The 19,182-nt window shown below is 36.2% G+C and overlaps 1 protein-coding gene across 9 annotated transcripts in view; it reads left to right on the top strand.

The window, feature by feature from the left end:
• The window catches only part of fs(1)h (female sterile (1) homeotic), a 638,308-nt gene extending 623,160 nt beyond the window's left edge, over nt 1-15,148 (top strand). For all 9 annotated transcript variants that reach the window (XM_069820799.1, XM_069820803.1, XM_069820802.1 and 6 more), the window contains one exon: nt 11,330-15,148. In XM_069820799.1, the coding sequence (XP_069676900.1) occupies nt 11,330-11,395 (66 nt within the window). In that variant the 3' untranslated portion in view covers nt 11,396-15,148. The remainder of the gene's footprint in view (nt 1-11,329) is intronic.
• Nucleotides 15,149-19,182: the final 4,034 nt, after the last annotated feature.

Genomic DNA, 19,182 nt, shown 5'->3' with positions numbered 1-19,182 from the left:
TAAATTATTACCTCAAATAAATTGTCACATGGATTTAGTTAAACCTGAAGTTCTGTAAGAAATGCTTACCTTTCATTGCTGAGATGAAATAGCCTGATCATCTTTCCAGACAGGATGCTCCATTGTTTCAGCTGCATTTTAAAACTGCTTAGCAAGTATAATACCCATCCTAAACAGCAGGACTGTGCTCCAGGCACTGTAGGTGGATTTTGCAAATCAAAGAGCAAGCATTTTTTCCTCTTCAGTATAGCTTTTTTCAGTCACATAAACAGTATTAATGTTTGGAAGATGATCCCTTGTCCAGTCGTACAATTTCCTAGGTGTAGTTATTTGTTTATCGGATGGTCTCTGCAAACTAGCACAAGCCGCAAACCTTTAAAGTGTCCCACCTACAACGTCGCATGCTCTTTTGCCATGCGATATGCAAAAATATGCAATTCTGCTGGAAATCCAAAATCTTCTTCCTGTAATGTGAGGTTCAGGAAATTTTGTTCTATTTTTATACTGAGCAGAGAATCCATCAGAAAAATACGTAATTTTTGTGGTGAATTACAGATGTTTGTTTTAATGACTCCATAAGATATTTTTGAAACAGATGTACAGCTGTAGTGTCATGTTTCGGGCAGTGTGAAATTATTACCAGATTTTTAATAGAGACTGTATCGGATGACGATTCGTTATAATATATTACGAAAGTAAGAATGGTTGTCTGCACATTAGTCCTGTGGTATGACTGAATTTCATCTTGGATTACGAAATAAAAGTTTTCAGCGAAGTCACATAACACAACAAGCTGGCATGGCTGTAGAAATGATTTCATATCACGTAGAAACTTACTTTGTTCAGATGATATAAATGAGTGAGTCAGTAAATCACCAAGTTTCTCCAAGAGACAGTCGAAAAATTTGTCTTTGGGTTTCACTATGGTCTCAAGCGTTGATCGGTCAGTCGTCATCCTCTGCTTGTAGGTCACTGATTCACTGAAGTTTATTCGAAACAATTCTCTAAACCCTCTCTTATTTTGAATGGTCCAGGACATTCTGTACATTTCCTGAACAAGCAATTTATATGAGGAGGATTGCACACCATAGTAGCCAAGAAATGTTGATAAGTTGGAAGGTATAAAGAAAAATTTTCTAGAAATCCACGTAGACCTGAAACTTTAATAAATTGCTTCCGGCATGAGTTTTACATTCTGATGAGGACACAAACACAGACAGTATAGTCCCACTAACTCCAGCTAGAATACAATTTCTTGGTCTAAGAGCTGAAAATTTGGAGAATATTACCTCCATTTCAGGGTTAGAATTTTTAAACGCTGCATATAATTAATTTCTGCTCATGTGATTTACTCCCTGATTCTTTAATCATAACAAATATTTCTTACCAGGCATCATTCTGCTAATCTCGTCATAACAACAGAATTCTTTAACTTTACCGGCAACAGCCGTGGGCAAGGGTTTTCCAGGTTTCGGATTTGGTGAACACAAAATTCCCTTTTCCTTTGCCAGGACTTTGGCTTTCCGAATTATGTATTCGGAAGCTGAAATAAACTTTTTTATATATATTATTTATGCTCCGGCCGGGTAGCTCAGTTGGTAGAGCAGCTGGCTACGGACTGGAAGGTCCGGGGTTCGATCCCAGGTGGTGACAGGATTTTTTCTCGTTGCCAAACTTTCAGAACGGCCCCGAGGTTCACTCAGCCTCCTATAAAATTGAGTACCAGGTCTTTCCCGGGGGTAAAAGGCGGTCAGAGCGTGGTGCCGACCACACCACCTCATTCTAGTGCCGAGGTCATGGAAAGCGTGGGGCTCTATCTCCATGCCCCCCAAATGCCTTCATGGCATGTTATGGGGATACCTTTACCTTATTATTTATGCTCCAGCTTTTAGATAGTAGTGTTAAAATGGCGATTTTCTCACTTTTACCTGAATTTTGAAAATTTTCCTGCAACTGTGGCAAAATTTCAGAATCAGGACTTGATGAAGGTCCTGGTTCCTCGGCGTCTTTAATATCGAAGACTTTATCTTTTAAGACTTTTTCAATATTTTCAAATTTCTGTCTCTTATATTTCTCTTGTTGTAGCCTTTTTTGTTTAATAAGGAACACACCTTGGTCAAAAATACTTGTATTTAATGAACTTACATTTGCTGTAGAATCGACGTATTCTTCATTTCTAGAGTCATTCTGAGGATTCTGCGTAATAGCATCATATTATATTTTTTTATTTCTTTGCGACACATAGCGCACACCTTTTGTTCCTGTTTTAAATCAGGATATACATTAAGCATCCACGATATAACGCTTCTTAAATTTTTCCTCTAATTACAATGCCCTGATTTCTCGAAGGGATTGCAGCAAACATATAACTTAAAATGCGACTCCTTATATCGCACCAAACTACCACATATTACAAAAACTAACGAAACTGCACTTGAAATAGATCGCACGTTTTGTATAAATTTAACACTGTATAAACTATAACTCATGACGGCCTGACAGATCGACGATGCAGATAATCAGACAAGTACGAACTCGCACGCATGCAGTGTTGGTGTAAGATGGGTTTAAGTGATACAAACCAAGACATTGATATATTTTTTTACTCATATTCCTGAAACGTTACCAAAATGAAACTTACACAAAGGGGAGAATGCTGTTACCTCTATAACATATATTTTTCGCGAAATAATTTGTGCCCCACATTTTTAGATATTCAATGTTAAAATGTGATTCACGTGACCATTCAATAAAGAATTCGATACTTTGATGCAAACCTATTTTTATTGAAAAGTATGATTCGTTAGCTTTAAAATAAGCCCAAGTTTAAGATTCTACCTCAATTAGAAGAGAAGTTACGAATTATTTTTGTTGACATAGTATGCAACATTTTTACATTTTTTCTCATATTGACAGAATTGCTGTATGGATATCGTGCATTATTGAGGGCTAAAATTTTACATAATTAATTAACTTACGGTTCTTTACCATCCCACCAAATTTAATGAAAATCTGAGGTGGTCGGGTTGAAAAGTCCACTTTTTTGTGTTGATTTGACATGGAATGGCCCCATGTCATCCCTGTTTAGTGCGCCTCTAAATGTCTGTAACATCTGTTTATACCGTTCACCATTCACTGTAACAGCTCTCTCATTTACATCTTCGAAAAAATAGGGACCAATTATGACTGCAGCAGAAACAGCACACCATACAGTCACTTTTTCACAATGTAATGGCCGTTCATGCAATGCCATAGGATTTGTGTGACTCCAGTATCGGAAATTTTGCTTGTTGACGAAGCCATTTAAGTGAAAATGTGCCTTGTCCGACATAAACAAATTATTCAACACATTATCATTTTCTTGAAGAATGGCACCAAATTCCATTGCAAAATGAAACAAGAGGTCCGATCTTGTGGTTTCAACTGCTGAGCAGCTTGAATCTTGTAGGTATGAAGTTTTAGATCTTTGTTCAATATCCAACGAATGTACTGTCCGATATGTGCAAGGTTCCAGCATGTCGCATTGCAGATCTTGATGGACTTCGTTGCACAGCCAGTCTCACTCTTTGGATATTTTCTGGAGTATGAACATAACCCCCACTACCATGAAAAGAAGGTTGTAAATTGCCTCTGACATTAAACATGTTAAACCAACTCACTATTGTGTTCCTCAAAGGAATCCAACTGTGTCTCTGAACATTGACCTCATGGCAAAATCGATGTGTTTGAACAATTGACTTACTTTCAATATATATACTGATACCACAAAAATGCGTATGTTAACTGGCCAAGCATCCACAATTAACAAAATTGCATGTTTGGAAGTTCATGTTGCCTTGACAACATTTCATTTTCACTACTCTCATTTTATTTTACAGCTCTACCAAACTAATCAGAACCAACTGCCAGATCTTGTGCAAGGGAAAAATTTTATTCTGAGAGAAATGAATTTTCATGTACAGAATTACTTATACTTACTGTTTCAATTTTAGTCTTGAAGTTCCTACTTCCTCCAGGTAACTGCACAGGTAGCAGAGGTGACCCTTTCTTAATAGATTGTCGGTCACTGGGAGTAAATCCCATTGGTTCTTAAAGGTTCACCAGTCCCTCATTATAGACCTTCTTGTTATGTGTGGATTAAATTCCACAAAAACAAGATCTTACAAAGTGGTTCAAATGAAAAGGAAAGAATGCTTTTGTCTCATAAACCAATTTATTTAATGTTTATACAGTATCCCTTTGATATAATATTAATATAATATAAATGAGGAGATAGCTAGCGACATGACGACAAAGTATGTGACAAGGTTAGTGGGTTAGTTTTGGGGATATTTAAGTGATGTAAGGCCGAGAAAAAGGTTTCAATGATTTGAGTATGTTTTCTCTCCCTATGTAGTGTGGGGAGATACCTCATTTAACTCTGCAACGACACCTACTAGTAAATTACTAATATTTTTGTTCCTCAAATTAGTAGATTTAAACGATATTTCCTGGACCACATAATATTTCTCCTTCATTTTGCTGTGGTAACGTGTTATGATATCTTCGAAAACATGCATTTCCTTTTTGTGCTTTACAAATTCCCCGTTACACTTGCACTTGACTAGTGCAATGAATTGTTAAAGAATATAGTCATGCATTTTACTAGTAACATTTCGATTCTCTTTTGTCTAACGTGGCTTGGTACGGTCTGGTGACTAGTGGTTAGCATACGAATAGCTAACAGTTTTATGTTTGTCTGAAATAAACTGCATCTATTTAAACCATACAATTTATAAAAGAAATCAAATATCTTACTTGCGAATCTGGCTTCCAGGTTTGGCTTCCTGTAAAGCTGATTTGAATAATTTTAAACGGAAAAATTGTTCTGGGACCTGATATCGTTAACAGATAGTATGACAATAAACAAACCCAATTTCAAATTATTGATGGAAACATCAATAAAATTCACTTTGCTACCTTTCGTTTACGAAATATGTACATTTTGAAAATGAAGCATTGTTGACCCTTACAGGAACATAACCCTAAAGTTATTTTGGATGTCAGAGTATGTCTGTAATCCACTAGATGTCGTTCACAGACGATTTGTAAATCAGTACAGAGGCAGTAAACAACAATTTAATGCTTCATAAGCAATCAAATAGGTAACATTGTGATTGTGCAGTTTGAAAGTCTGAAATGGGTAAAAGACAACTTTCAGCAGGAAAACGTGCTGCAATAATCAGCTTACATATAGCAGGTCACAGCATGCGTCAAATTGCCAAACAAGAACATATTTCCTTGGAAAGTGTCCACTACACTGTAATGAGGTATGTAACTACTTATAGCAATAAGGATCTTTATTGGAAGGGGAGATTTAAGGTCACTTCGAAAAGTGAGGTTAAAATATTTAGTAGTGACCAGGAAACGTGATCTCTTCAAAACAGCATCCATCCTGACAGCGAAAATTAACCAGTTGAGGGATGAATCTGTGTTTCTACAGTAAAGAGAGGACTTCAGGATGTACAGCTTAAAGGTTGCATTACGGCAAAGAAACCCCTATTGAGGGCTGTCAATAAACAGAAAAGATAATGGGCCAAACTACATGAACATTGGACGGTTGATCAGTGGAAAAATGTGTTATTCACTGACAAATCAAAGTTTGAGCTGTTTGGTACAAAATGTCGCCAATTTGTCCAACATGCAAAAGGTGAACGCATGTCACCTCAATGCATATCCCCTACAGTCAAGCATGGCTGTGGTTCGGTGTTGGTAAGGGGTTGTTTTGATGGCTATAAAACAGGCGATATTGTGAAAATAGACAGAATTATGAAGAAAGAACAGTATCACAACATTCTCCAATACCATGCAAAACCATCTGGAACACGTTTAATTGGCAAGAGTTTCACTCTGCAGCAGGATAATGACCCCAAGCATACATCTTTGCTCTGTAGAAGATAATTATGTTGAACAACTGGAAGAGAGCCAAGACCTGAAGAACATGGCTTGGCCCCCTCAAAGTCCAGACTAAGTTCCACTGAACTCCTTTAGATAGAGAAGTCAGAAAGAAACCACGACTAATGTAAATATACTGTGGAGCCATTTGCAATATGTATGGAGGGAAATTTCCGCAGAAACACTGGCACACTTGATAACAAGGATGCCCAGAGTGTACAAAGCAGTCATTAAAACAAGGGTAGGTTACATTGAAAGCAAAATCTAACATGTATTGTTTATTTTCATTAAATATATCTTTATGAATATATACTATACCTTTTTGATTCTATTTTTCCAATAAATCCTGAAAATGAGGGGTGTTCAAAAACGTTTGAGTGGTATAGAGAGAGAGAGAGCGTGCGTGTGAGTGTGTGTGTGCTTGTGCATGCGTGTCCTCACTTAATGTTGAGGTTAGATTCTGAAAAATGCCAGCGTTAATTGAAACAACGTAATGGGAGACGATTTTTCATATAAGAAACAATAGCAAAAGAAGAGGTTAGGTTCTAAATTATACTGAATACATTATGAAATACACAATTCTAGCATACAAAATATTTATTATTAGTACCTTACAGTACTGTACATGTTGCTTACATTCTATGCCCATTAATCCTTCACAATAATTTCTGAACTGTAGGCCTATTCATCGTTCTTTAGCTGCAATCACTAGTCACTTTCTAAGTCGTCTGTTCACCTCCTGCCTTGAAGAATGAATGGAGGGTTGACTGTTTCGTTGCACACTTCTTCTTTTCTTGATAGATTTCTTGATAGCACTTCAGATCGTCCATCACATTACACTGAACTTTTGAGAAACGTTCATGATCCGAGTCTTCGTCACCTAACATGTGGAGCCCCTCCTCAAAAAGCTGAAATGTTGCTGCCAACCCCTTCATTGTCAAATGTCGCTTCGGTTCTTCTTCTTTCTTGTTGCTTTCATTTTCTTCAGGATTTTGAGAGAGTTCTGTCAGATCCTCATTTCTAAGTTCTTCTGCATGACTTTATAACAATTCTTCTATGTCACTTGGTTCCAGTTCCGGGAAACCTGCCACTCTTGCTATATTCAGAGTTTCTTGATTCACAATGTGTAAATTGTCTGAGACATGAAATTGTGTGGCACACTGAGGCCATAGTTTTTTCCACACATCATTTATGCATATTTGAGAAACCTCCATCCAGGATTCTGCAATGTTTTCTATTGCTTTGAGGATATTATAGCTCCGCCAGTATTAATGAATGGTTTGTTTATCTTCATCGTTGGTGGCCTTGACAAGGTGATCAAAAGTCTGGCATAGGTAATATGCTTTGAAAGTGGCAATGACGCCCTGATCCATCGGTTGTATTAAAGCTGTAGTATTGGGTGGGAAGAAAACAACCTTCACATTCTCGTGCAAATCATCTAGATTTACCAGGTGTGATGGTGCATTGTCGATAAGGAGCAAGATCTTAAAATCAGCATTTTCTTTCGCATAATATTCTTTCCAAGCAGGCACTGCTTAACTTGTCAGCCATTGGCTGAAAATGTCTCCAATGATCCAGGCCTTTTTGTTTGCCTTGTAGATACAGGATGGTGTTCTTTTGAATACCCCTTAAAAGCACGCGGATTTTCAGCCCTAGAAATTAACAATGGCCTCTTCTTGAAATCACCATACGCATTTTCACCAAGAAGCAAAGTCAGACGATCCTTCGCTACTTTAAATCCTGTAGCTGTTTTTTCTTCTTGTGAAATGTAAGTTTTAGAAGGCATGCGCTTCCAAAATAGCCCTGCTTCATCAACGTTGAAAACTTGCTTTGATGTGTATCCACCATCTTCAATTATTTTCTGTAATTTTTAAATAAAATCATTCACTGCAACACTGTCGGAACTTGCAGCCTCACCAGTAATTTAATGTTGTGAAAGCTATAGCAGTGTTTGAAGTGCTGAAACTATCCTTAACTGGCATTAAATGAGCCGTTCATAGCAAAAGTGGCGTAAGTCAAAATTGGGTAATGAGGTTTAAAATAAAAATTCTGTAAAATACAGCGCAAAGTAGCAATTAATATGTCCTACTTGATATCCACTAACTACTAATAGTTTAAATAAATTGAATACTAATTGCTATTTTGTGCTGTATTTTACATAATGTTTACTTTAACCGTCATTACCCATTCTTGACTTACACCACTTTTGCTCTGAATGGCTCAAATGTTTCTTCATTCTGCTCTCCACCTTCACTTTTCACATGTTCAAACAGTGATTTAGCTTTGCATTGTATGGCCACTAAACTAACTGGAGCATTGCGTTGGTTTTGGTCTTCATTGCAAGCATTTTCTCCATTTTTTCCATTATCACGTTTCGTGTACGAGTTACTTTACAAGCACTGACAGCAGAGGCACTTTCAACACTTGATTTTATTTTTTCTGTGCTGTTCCTTATTGTACGGACAGTAGTGGGTTCAGGTCTAAAGTAGATGTGATGTCTACAGCATACTCACCCGCTTCAAACTGATGTATTATATCTATTTTCATCGACAAGTTTAGATTTCCTGCTGTTCTTCGCATTCCCTGAAGTAGAAATAGATGACTGATGTTTTGAACTCATTCTCTTACGTATAACTCAGCACAATTAAATCACTATCGTACACACTGCACTGCAAAAAATAACTTAAACATACAGAATATAGACTCCCTTCTTCACGCCAAGTGTAAACTGTTTTAAAATGTCTGTACAATAAGAGACTGAGAAAGAAGTGAATATACCTACTACAAGTCTATAAGCTTACACTTCAATGCTTACTCATTACGAACAATAACAAAAGAAACATTCCTACCAACGTGCAGCAGATATCTTTCCGCTTCATTGCATTCCTGTTACGCCAACACTTACTTACTTACAAATGGCTTTTAAGGAACCTGCAGGTTCACTGCCACCCTCACATAGGCCTGCCATTGGTCCCTATCCTGTGCAAGATTAATCTACTCTTTATCATCATATCCCACTTCCCTCAATTCCATTTCAATATTATCCTCCCATTTACATCTCGGCCTCCCCAAAGGTCTCTTTCCCTCCAGTCTCCCAACTAACACTCTATATGCATTTTTGGATTCGCCCATATGTGCTACATCTCAAACGTCTGGATTTATGTTCCTAATTATGTCAGGTGAAGAATACAATGCGTGCAGTTCCACGTTGTGTAACTTTCTCCATTCTCTTGTAACTTCATCCCTCTTAGTCCCAAATATTTTCCTAAGAACCTTATTCTCAAACACCCTTAATCTCTGTTCCTCTCACAAAGTGAGAGTCCAAGTTTCACAACCATACAGAACAACTGGTAATATAACTGTTTTATAAATTCTAACTTTCAGATTTTTTGACACCAGACTAGATGACAAAAGCTTCTCAACCGAATAAAAACAGGCATTTCCCATATTTATTCTGTGTTTAATTTCCTCCCGAGTGTCATTTATATTTGTTACTGTTATTCCAAGATATTTTAATTTTTTCACCTCTTCGAAGGATAAATCTCCAATTTTTATATTTCCATTTCGTACAATATTCTGGTCACGAGACATAATCATATACTTTGTCTTTTCGGGATTTACTTCCAAAACTATCACTTTACTTGGTTCAAGTAAAATTTCCTTGTTTTCCCTAATCGTTTGTGGATTTTCTCCTAACATATTCACGTCATCCGCATAGACAAGAAGCTGATGTAACCCGTTCAATTCCAAACCCTCTCTGTTATCTTGGTTATACCAACACTAGCGACATTAAACCAAAACCACTACCAACTTTAAAAGAGGACTGGCGAGTAAAGTGTCACTACGCAATAACAAAACGATGTTCATTGTGGAAATGTAAACCGAGGACCTCCTGTATGTGTATATATATATATATATCTGGCTTATTCAAATTAGCTTTACAGGAAGCTAAACCTGGAAGCCAGATTCGCATAATATACGCCTCTGTTCGCTAACATGAAATCACAATATTTAAAGTCACATAGTATAGTGTGCACTCTGTGTTGGGTCTTTGACATCTGTCAATCCACTTGAGGTATGTGGACATAAAGGGAAGAATTGACCTGGTACCTGATGTAGTTCCTGGGTAACTCAGTGCTCAGTGGTAGAGCATTGGCATGCTTAGCCAAAGACCCTGGGTTTGATACCCAGTCCTGGAACAATTTTTGCCTTTAAAATTATTCAAATATCTTACTTACTGTTGGAATTATAAAGAATACATTTTTTGTACAGTCTAGAGGACAAAAGTTTATTTTCTTCTTTGGGAACATAGTAAATGATTTCATTCATGTATGTCGTTTGAATAATGGTTCATGAAAATAAAGAACAGATTTGGTGTAACATGCATAAAATGTATAATGAAAATGTATGTACCATTTTCGTGATACTCATTTTTCCATTATTTAGTGATGAAAAGAGGTCAAATAAATGTGGTTTACTGTGAATTTCATGAAGTGTTAAAATCACTGAGCTCTTTGGAGTAATAAGTAATGGATAGAACAGAGGAAAATTCTCTCTGGCACCAGGATTCGAACCCAGGTTTTCAGCTCTATATGCTGACGCTTTATCCACTAAGTCACACTGGATTCCATTTCCAGTGCCAGATCGAATCTCCTCAGTTTAAGTTCTACCTTTCAGTTTTCCCTTCGGTGGCCTATCCTCCAGTGTACTGTGTCACAGAATATGTGATAGTGGCACAATCTCCAACACCTATGTACAGAGGTGAACTCACTGCGAGTGACTAAGTGACCAGGATCCAATGGGATGAGCGCTGTCTTGAATCACTAAGTGATTACTTATGCTTATCATATGATAAAGAATGGATAGAACAGAAGAAAATTCTCTCTGGCATTGGGACTGAAACCCAGTTTTTCAGCTCTGTGTGCTGATGCTTTATCCACTAAGCCACACCGGATTTCAGTTCTACTTCTCAGTTTTGCCTTTGGTGGCCTACCCTCATGTACTGTGTCACAGAATATGTGACAGTGGCACAATCTCCAACGCACTATGTACGGAGGTGCACTCATTGCGAGTGACTAAGTGGCTGGGATCCAACAGAATGAGCGCCATCTTGAATCACTAAGTGATTACTTACGTATATCATATTAATATGATATACCAAAGTACATATGATATTTCCGTGCAGGAAAACCTGGTTTCAAGTCCCGATGTCTGAAAGAATTTTTCTCTGTTCTGTCCATCCTTTATTATATGGTAATGTAGAATTCCTGCACGGAAATATCATATGTACTTCGGTACATCATAATAACATCTTTTTAGTAAGTTTCGGTACATACTGACTTAATTTAAATAATTTATTTCGACATGAGGCATTCACACTAATCCCTTTTTCCAGATGGCCGGGCAAATCGACATGAACATGCAGAGTGATCTAATGGCTGCTTTTGAAGAATCGTTATAATGAAGGCAAAAATTAAGAAGATAGTTAAGTGACAATATACTTTGTCAATTGTTTTCATTTGTGTGAATGGTGCGAGTGAATCATGTGTGGAAAAACCTTGTACATTGAGAAACGGGCATAAGTCTTTCGTTTTGAATTACCAAGTATGTATTAATTTATGTTTCTGACATTGTGTCGATGTTGGAACGGTGAAATGTAGGTTCCACTTTTCCTTTATCAACTAGATGGTTCGTACTTTGTAAATAGGTAGAGCAAAGAGAGAAACTGTAATTTATTATTATATGGGCTGTATGAAGCCTGTCCACTTCTCGTGATCGTGTGTGTGGTTGTCGTCATTCTGCATAGAGTGAAGAAAGTAAACTTAGAATTAATTTTGGGGTTCCTATTATTTTGTACTTTCAAGTTTTAATCAACTCCTCCATAATCACAGCATTGCTCATAGGGTTTGGATTGCACAATGTGGCAGGGCAATCATTGTGTTATAGTGTGACAAATCAGGTGTTGACACAATCATTGAGTTCTCGTTCTGTTGGTATGTACAGCTGTTGTTAAATCTATTTTTTATATCCGAGAGTTATTGTTTACAGTATATTTTTATGATTCCTTTTTTCCTCACTTTTTTATATTTAAATTGATTTCAATGGATGAATATCAGCAAGCAGTTTCTCTTGAATGCATTCCATTCCAGTAATATTGTACACAGTGCTGAAGCAGACATCGCAAGTTTTGTATGAATAATCAAAGAACATTTTAACCACATATTACCATCAGTTGCTGTTGAATAAACTTATTTTGTTTTAATTTTTTCTTTTTATAATTGTTTGCACATATACGATATGGTTTCTTCATGATTTGCAGCTGTATTCTTTTATTTTAGTTGCATATATATTCTTGCGTACATGTCTATTAGTGATGAGTAGCATACTCAGATTATTACTGTGCGCATAATGTGTTGCCTTCCACACTAAAATAAAAGAGTGACAGTTCTCTTCCCATATCGAAAGACTTCCATTTCCAAGGATATGCAAAAATACGTGGTGAGTGATTTGGGGCTTTTATCACATCTTTGAATAATTATGAATGAATTACAGTTAAAATCTATAATCAAAACACTGATGTGCTGTGCTTACTGTGAAGTTTCAAGCTTCAGATATGTTTGAAGACGAATATGAATTCTTCATATAGATATTATAAGTACTATAACTTACAGATGAAACAGAAAATGTAGAAGGATAATGAAATGCATACATATGTATGTTTTGGTTATGTTGCTGATTAGAAATCGTTATTGAAAACAAACAAAATACCGAAACTTGTCATCACTGTCAGAGGAAAAGGTTGTGCAGGCATATGTATTTCATCATGGAGTTTATCGGAAAATGTATCAGATTTTCATAATAATGTGGCAATGTCAAAAGAATTTTGACTATACATTATTATGTAATTACTGTTATCTTTCTTGAGGGAAGAGATGGAACTTTGACTCCTTTTGTGAAAGAAAAATATTAGTTGACAAAATAATAATAAAAATTAAACAGTAGAAGAAAAAAAAATATAGCGAAATGTGAAAATCCTTCAGTTGATGGTCGTCCAAGCATTGTGTTGATTTATAAAAATAATGAATATGTGCTAGATAGTTAAAAAGTTCATGAGACACTTTAACAGAAAGTCACATGAAGATGATCAGCTGAGACAGAAATAAGAATTTTAGAATTGAAATGACCTCAGAATGGTAGTATTGCTTTTGAATTGTAAACAGAGGTTTCTCCCAAGTTTTTATTTGCATAAAACATACTCCATTTACGATGTGATGAAAGAGTATATATACTCCATTTAGTTTAATTGCAGTTTCAGAATCCTGAAGGACATGTGTGCAACTGTAAAGTAGTTGTCTCAATACATCACCATTTCCAAATTTCTGTACTTATTTCTGAATCCCCTACTTATTTTATAGCATTAATATATCTGCAAATTGTTTCTTGCCTTTATTTAATATGTTTTCCTTCCTAAAGAATGTCTTCGTCCTTTGTCATATGAATTTCATTATTGTGGTCATTTGATGCACAAAAATTTGAAAAGTAGCAATGCCTTTACTTAATTATAACACGTAATAACAGATATGTTGATTTTCAGCATCTTTAGAATCTTCTTTGGTACATTTGTGCAAGAAGTCTGATAATATCATTTGAAGTTAGATTATAATGATACTTTCTAGTATCTGAGGCCGTGCTTTGCATACTGAAGCTGTTTAGCTGCTTTCTGGAAAGTGCAGTTAGCATTCAGACTTATTTCAGCATTATCTCAGTGCTCTTTTATTACTTTATTGACATTTGTGTTATCCCTAACATTCTTTATGTTTTTCTGTTAACTTTGATGACACATGAATAGTGTCTGACGTGCATCTGAGAGCTGATATCTCTAAATAGAGTGTAAAATAATATGTAGTTATGAGAAATGCTTATGTACTTTATATTTTAAAGCAATTGATAAATTTAATTAAATTGATGTGTTAGGGGAATTTAGTTTCTTCCATTCATTTTCATAACTAAATTTTGTTGTCTGTATTTCACTTAACATGTTCAGTGCATTCGTGATGAAATATTACAATAATTTAATTGTGTTTTATTCTAAAAACTATACAAATAAGTCCAATCAGCTTTCTCAACAACCAGTCCACCCCGTCAGGTGGAGAAGTTTAATTTTATATACCTGGGAAAGGTGTCACATATTGTAATTACTAAAAGGACAGAGACAACTTTATTTGAATTGTCTTGTACATGAATCTAGTGGCTGTGATGAGATGGAGGGTGGTAGGACATCTGTAAGCTCTTCGATAATGCTTCCTAGTCCAGCACATGTACCAGTATTAGGGGTACAGTCTGTAACTTGTTGCATTCAAGGAAATGAGCTTGCTGTACTCTTATCCACACTTCAAGGAAAATATAATAAATGTGTTTGAATGTTTGTTATTCATTGCAGGCAGTCCTTCCTCACAATGCTGTTTTGTTGAAAACATATCCATTGGAATTCATGAAGCTTGCTGTAGTGCATAAAATTCGCAGCACATGATTCAGCAATATATGCACACTTTACAATTATTTTATTATTTGTTATCATTATTATTGTGACTTTTATGAAAAGACACTGCTCGATATTTAAAGTGTTTTTCTTTAAAAGCAAGGATCGCCTGTAGTGGATCAGTTGCAGTGAAACTGCTACAATGGAGTGCTGAGCACTGAAATGTTTGTTGTGCCAAGTCTATGAAATATAAACTGACAGCATTTAGAATATCATCTTGTAGTCAGCCAGCAATGCACAGTTCTTCATCATAGTTCTAATTTCTTGGTTGCTCAGATTCTAGTAAAAGCATTTTTTGTGCATGGGAATGTGATGTTAATACTACTGTGGACTATTGTCTCCATTAAAGAAGTTGGGGAAATGCTGTCTACACTTCGGATTTGTCATTTTTCATACAAAAGTATTGGTGTCAATATGTCAAGTAAGAAATGTGCACGGCTGTTTGACACTTGTGCTGACAATTGTTTCCTGGTTGCATAGACTGACAGTTCGGTGCCAGCTGTGTTTTGCTTTCACTATGGCAAAATGATGTCAAGCCATACACAACCCAGAAAACCAGGGACTGTCCCCTCCTTTGCCTCTCCCCCCCCCCCCACCCTCCTGTAGCTGCAGAAATGTGACACTGATATGTAAAAAAATTAATAAAAATGTGTTTATACTTAGGCTGCATAATAATTACGCGAAGATAATTTTTTACCCTCATTCCTGGTATCTGCTACTTCTGGATTCCTCTTCTTTCAAACTTCTCTCTCTCACTGTTCAATGAATGTACTGTAAATCTACCAGCCAACAATGTTAGGAAAGCTCCATAGCATGTTGTTCGTGATTTGTTTCAAAAGATTTCATGAGTTCTGTTTTACAACATTTTTGAGATTAAAGTGAAAGGACTATCAGTGTAAAGAAGAGACAATTGACTTCTTTCATGGTTTAGGGCAGAGATCAGTTGGCAAAATAGCTATTATGATGACAGTGTGAATTTGACGTCAACAGGTGCAAAGACTGGATCTCTACCCCTTCTCTTGTACCTGCATAGCTGGGAATCAGCTGTGGATCTACTGTCTCTATCAAAGTGTGTACCTTTCAGTTCCGTGAAGAGTGGATGGAGTCATATTTTTGTTGCACAAAGGGTAAAAATTTGAGATGTCTACTATGCTCAAAAATGATTACAGGAATTTAAAGGGAAACATTGAACAACAGTATGAAAACTGTCACAAAGACCACCACAGTCTCCCACGTAATCTGTACTAATAATAAAACTAACCTAAATTTTTCTGGTAATTTTCGCATTTTTTACATTTTTGTTTGTATGTTCGCCTGTATGTTTGTATCTTTCCATTCGATAATAGCTGATTGCTTTGAAAATTGGTATGTAACATAAGTTAGGTCCCACTTTTATTTTAGATTATATGGCAATCAAGGTACTTTCTTTAAAAGAGAGGTTATAAGGGGACCTGAAGTAAATCGAAATATCTCGCTTACAGTATTATTGATTTTTAAGAGAATACATAACAAAAGTTGTTTTAAAAAATGTTTCCGGCAGGTTTTATCACATGCTAAATTTCGATAGGACTGATATTTAACGAAATATTTGAGTTTTAAAATAACAATGCGCTCCATAAGTTAGTGCCAACGTCATTCAGACTAATATATTGAAGTGAAACAAATGACTCTGCGTTTATTTAAGGCCTGAGTTCTTGATGCATGATCTGAGAAGGTGCCTACCTGATGTGAACATCGATGGTCACAGTACTGACATAGAAAACTGTTGCCATTTACAGCTACATGACTGTATTTTCACCAATGGCGCCAATCCCTTGGTGAACTACAGTTTATCGACAACCCAGGCCTCCAATGCCAACATACCGAATAAAGACTATGCAGCAGAAACTATTATTTCTTTGAAATGCCTTGGTTCATTGAATGAAATGAGCCAAAACTAAACAAACTACATTCAAATTGTAAATAGCGTCAATGGCAAATCAGGAAAACTGTTCTTCACAGAGACACCCAGAGATAATGGGAAAATGTTTCTGATTAATTTAATACTGAGCAAAATCCGATTCAATGGCAAGATTGCTCTTGCAGTGGCAACCTTCAGTATGGCTGAAATGTTGCTGGACTACAATGAGAGCCACGTGTGTGGTATTTCTAAAAATAGCAATAGTGCAAAAGTACTCCAAGAATCTGTTCTCATTGTATGGGACGAGTGTATCATGGCCAATAAAGCTTTTGAAGCACTAAATCGAATGCTCCAAGATATAATATATGAAAATAAAGTGACATTCCTAATCCCTGGATACTTTGGTCAGTCTCTGTCATCTCTGGCTTCATGTGGAGAAGCTCTTGCTGACAGTCATATGAGAGCTCGCACAAGAATTTGCACATATTCTTTTGAAAATAGGAAAAGGTTTATGACCAATGTCAACAGTAAAGTAAAACTTTTCCATTCGTCACTGATCATACTTCAGAAGTTTACCCTGATATGAAGAATATTTCTGTGAAAGGTAACACTTGGTTTTGCAAGAGAGCAATCTTGACACCAAAAATGATCAAGCAGCATTCATTAACAAGAACTTTGTGAACATGTTCCAGACTCCCAAAATGACAGTTAAGTCCATAAATTTTGTCTTAAATCAAAATGATGCAACCAACTACCAACCAAGTTTCTTAATTCGCTTAAGTGTCTCAGACGTCCTGTACACGAGATATTGTTGAAAATTGATGCGCCACTAATGTTCTTACGTAACTTGAACCATCCGAAGCTGTGCAAAGGGATTCAGCTGCTTTTAAAGCTAGCTATTACAAGCAAACATGATCAAGGTAGCCATACTCACCAAAGAAGGCGTTTTCATATCTTGGATACCTCTCATTCGAAACAATTATCCATTTGAGTTCAAATGCCTATAGTTCCCCATCAACGTCTGTTTTGTAATGACGATCAACAAATCACACAACTTATTCATTTGCTCTTCAGGAGGAATAACAATGTACTATATAAAGAAGTATTATGCTGATTAAGTATGTATGCTGAGTGCACCTGACAAGACATTTAAATTCTAACTAAAATAGATACATTCAAGCAAATGAAATTCACTTAATTATTTGGCATCTGGTTACATGCCAAACGTGGAGTTAAATGCCTCAAATTCGCCAAAAAAGTCTATTGTAATTTTTATTGCATAGCTGAAATCCATTATGTGTACACCTGTCAATAAACGTAGCAACAGTTAGACTTTAACGTGAGCAAAGCCATGGGCATTGCTAGTATTTAATAATTTTAATTGACACTATACAAAATTATAAATCAATATCAAATAAATTAATGAATTACTAACCTGTCTTTTAATTGTAAACTTTAAATATTTATTATTAACAAATCCTTCAGTTTGAATAGTCGCACTTCAACAGGAATACAAAACTGCTACAATTGTGGCAGAACGTCACAAGCTGGAACATGTAACTCATCCCTTCCCTTCAACCCTCGCGTCATTGCAGGGTAGGGAAAGAAGAGATAGGGATTCAGTGTGCTTGCCAAAGTCACATATACGGCCTTGTGAACAGGGGAACAAACTCTTTCCCCATGCTTCCACCCCTCTCTTCTTCAGTTCTGCATTCCTGCAATATAATATATTGTACATGTCGGCCATCTGTAAATGCACATGGCTGGAGTGCATAAATCAGTGATGTCAACGAGAGTGCAAGTGTGCCTCATCACCCATATGTGCACTTCAGAACACATAGGGTACACAAGTACAAGTCACTGGTGAACACACGGGTTGTGTGACATCAAAAACTTTTTCCTTACATTTTTATTGTACTACCTTGTTTTTTGACTACCATGCAGACTTTGCTTAATGGTAAGTTTTAGTTGCCATGGTAATATTTTACACTGCATAGGTACAATCAGGACATAGTTAAAAATGCAAGGAAAAAGTTTTTGATGTCACTTTACATTAGACATTAAAGAAGAAGTCATACAGTAAGTTCCAGTCTAACTGGACCCTTGACTTCTTATGTAATGAAAGTGAGGTGAAAATAATTATTTAGATATAAAGAGAAGCAGTGTCAAATGTCTGAAATTATTAGTCGCTCTACACAATGAACTATTGAAATTTTGTTGTTTTTATTGTTATTAAATAGTATTAAATATATGTGTAGATGTACTGTAGAGGTACTTCCTCACTGCACTGCATTTATGTTTACAGAATGAAGTGCAAACAAATGGGTGTGTGCTAATAGTGTATACTGTTATATGTCAGTTACAGGCTGTGTCTAAAAATTGCCCAGACATGTCGTCCATAGATTCTCAGTTTGACTATGGTCCTTATCATTGTCATGTCCTTTGGTTAACCCAAGAAAATTTCTGTCCAGGTTCTTTGAATTGCGTGAATATATATCGGAATTTATGGTAGGAAAAAATAGAGAAATTCAAGAACTAGTTCACTCTACACAGATCGAGGAACTTAACTTTCTGCTGGGTATATTTGGGCAACTGAATGCTTTGATTTCGAGATTGTAAGGAAAGAAACAATTCATTTGTGACTTGATATATATTGTGAAAAGCTTTCAGATGAAGATTTCGTTGTGAATATCACAGATTTTACAGCACAATTTTATCATTTTCAAAGCCTTCAGTCATTGAACTCAGTGCCGAACAGTATTAAATAGTGCAGTGTTTTAAAAGATCTCAGGGAAGAGTTCTATAGGCA

This window comes from Periplaneta americana, chromosome 3 (genome assembly GCF_040183065.1).
Source record: "Periplaneta americana isolate PAMFEO1 chromosome 3, P.americana_PAMFEO1_priV1, whole genome shotgun sequence".
Taxonomy (NCBI): Eukaryota; Metazoa; Arthropoda; class Insecta; order Blattodea; family Blattidae; genus Periplaneta; species Periplaneta americana.
The sequence above is the reverse complement of the archived record's forward strand: the minus strand, read 5'-3'. Positions and strand labels throughout refer to the sequence as shown.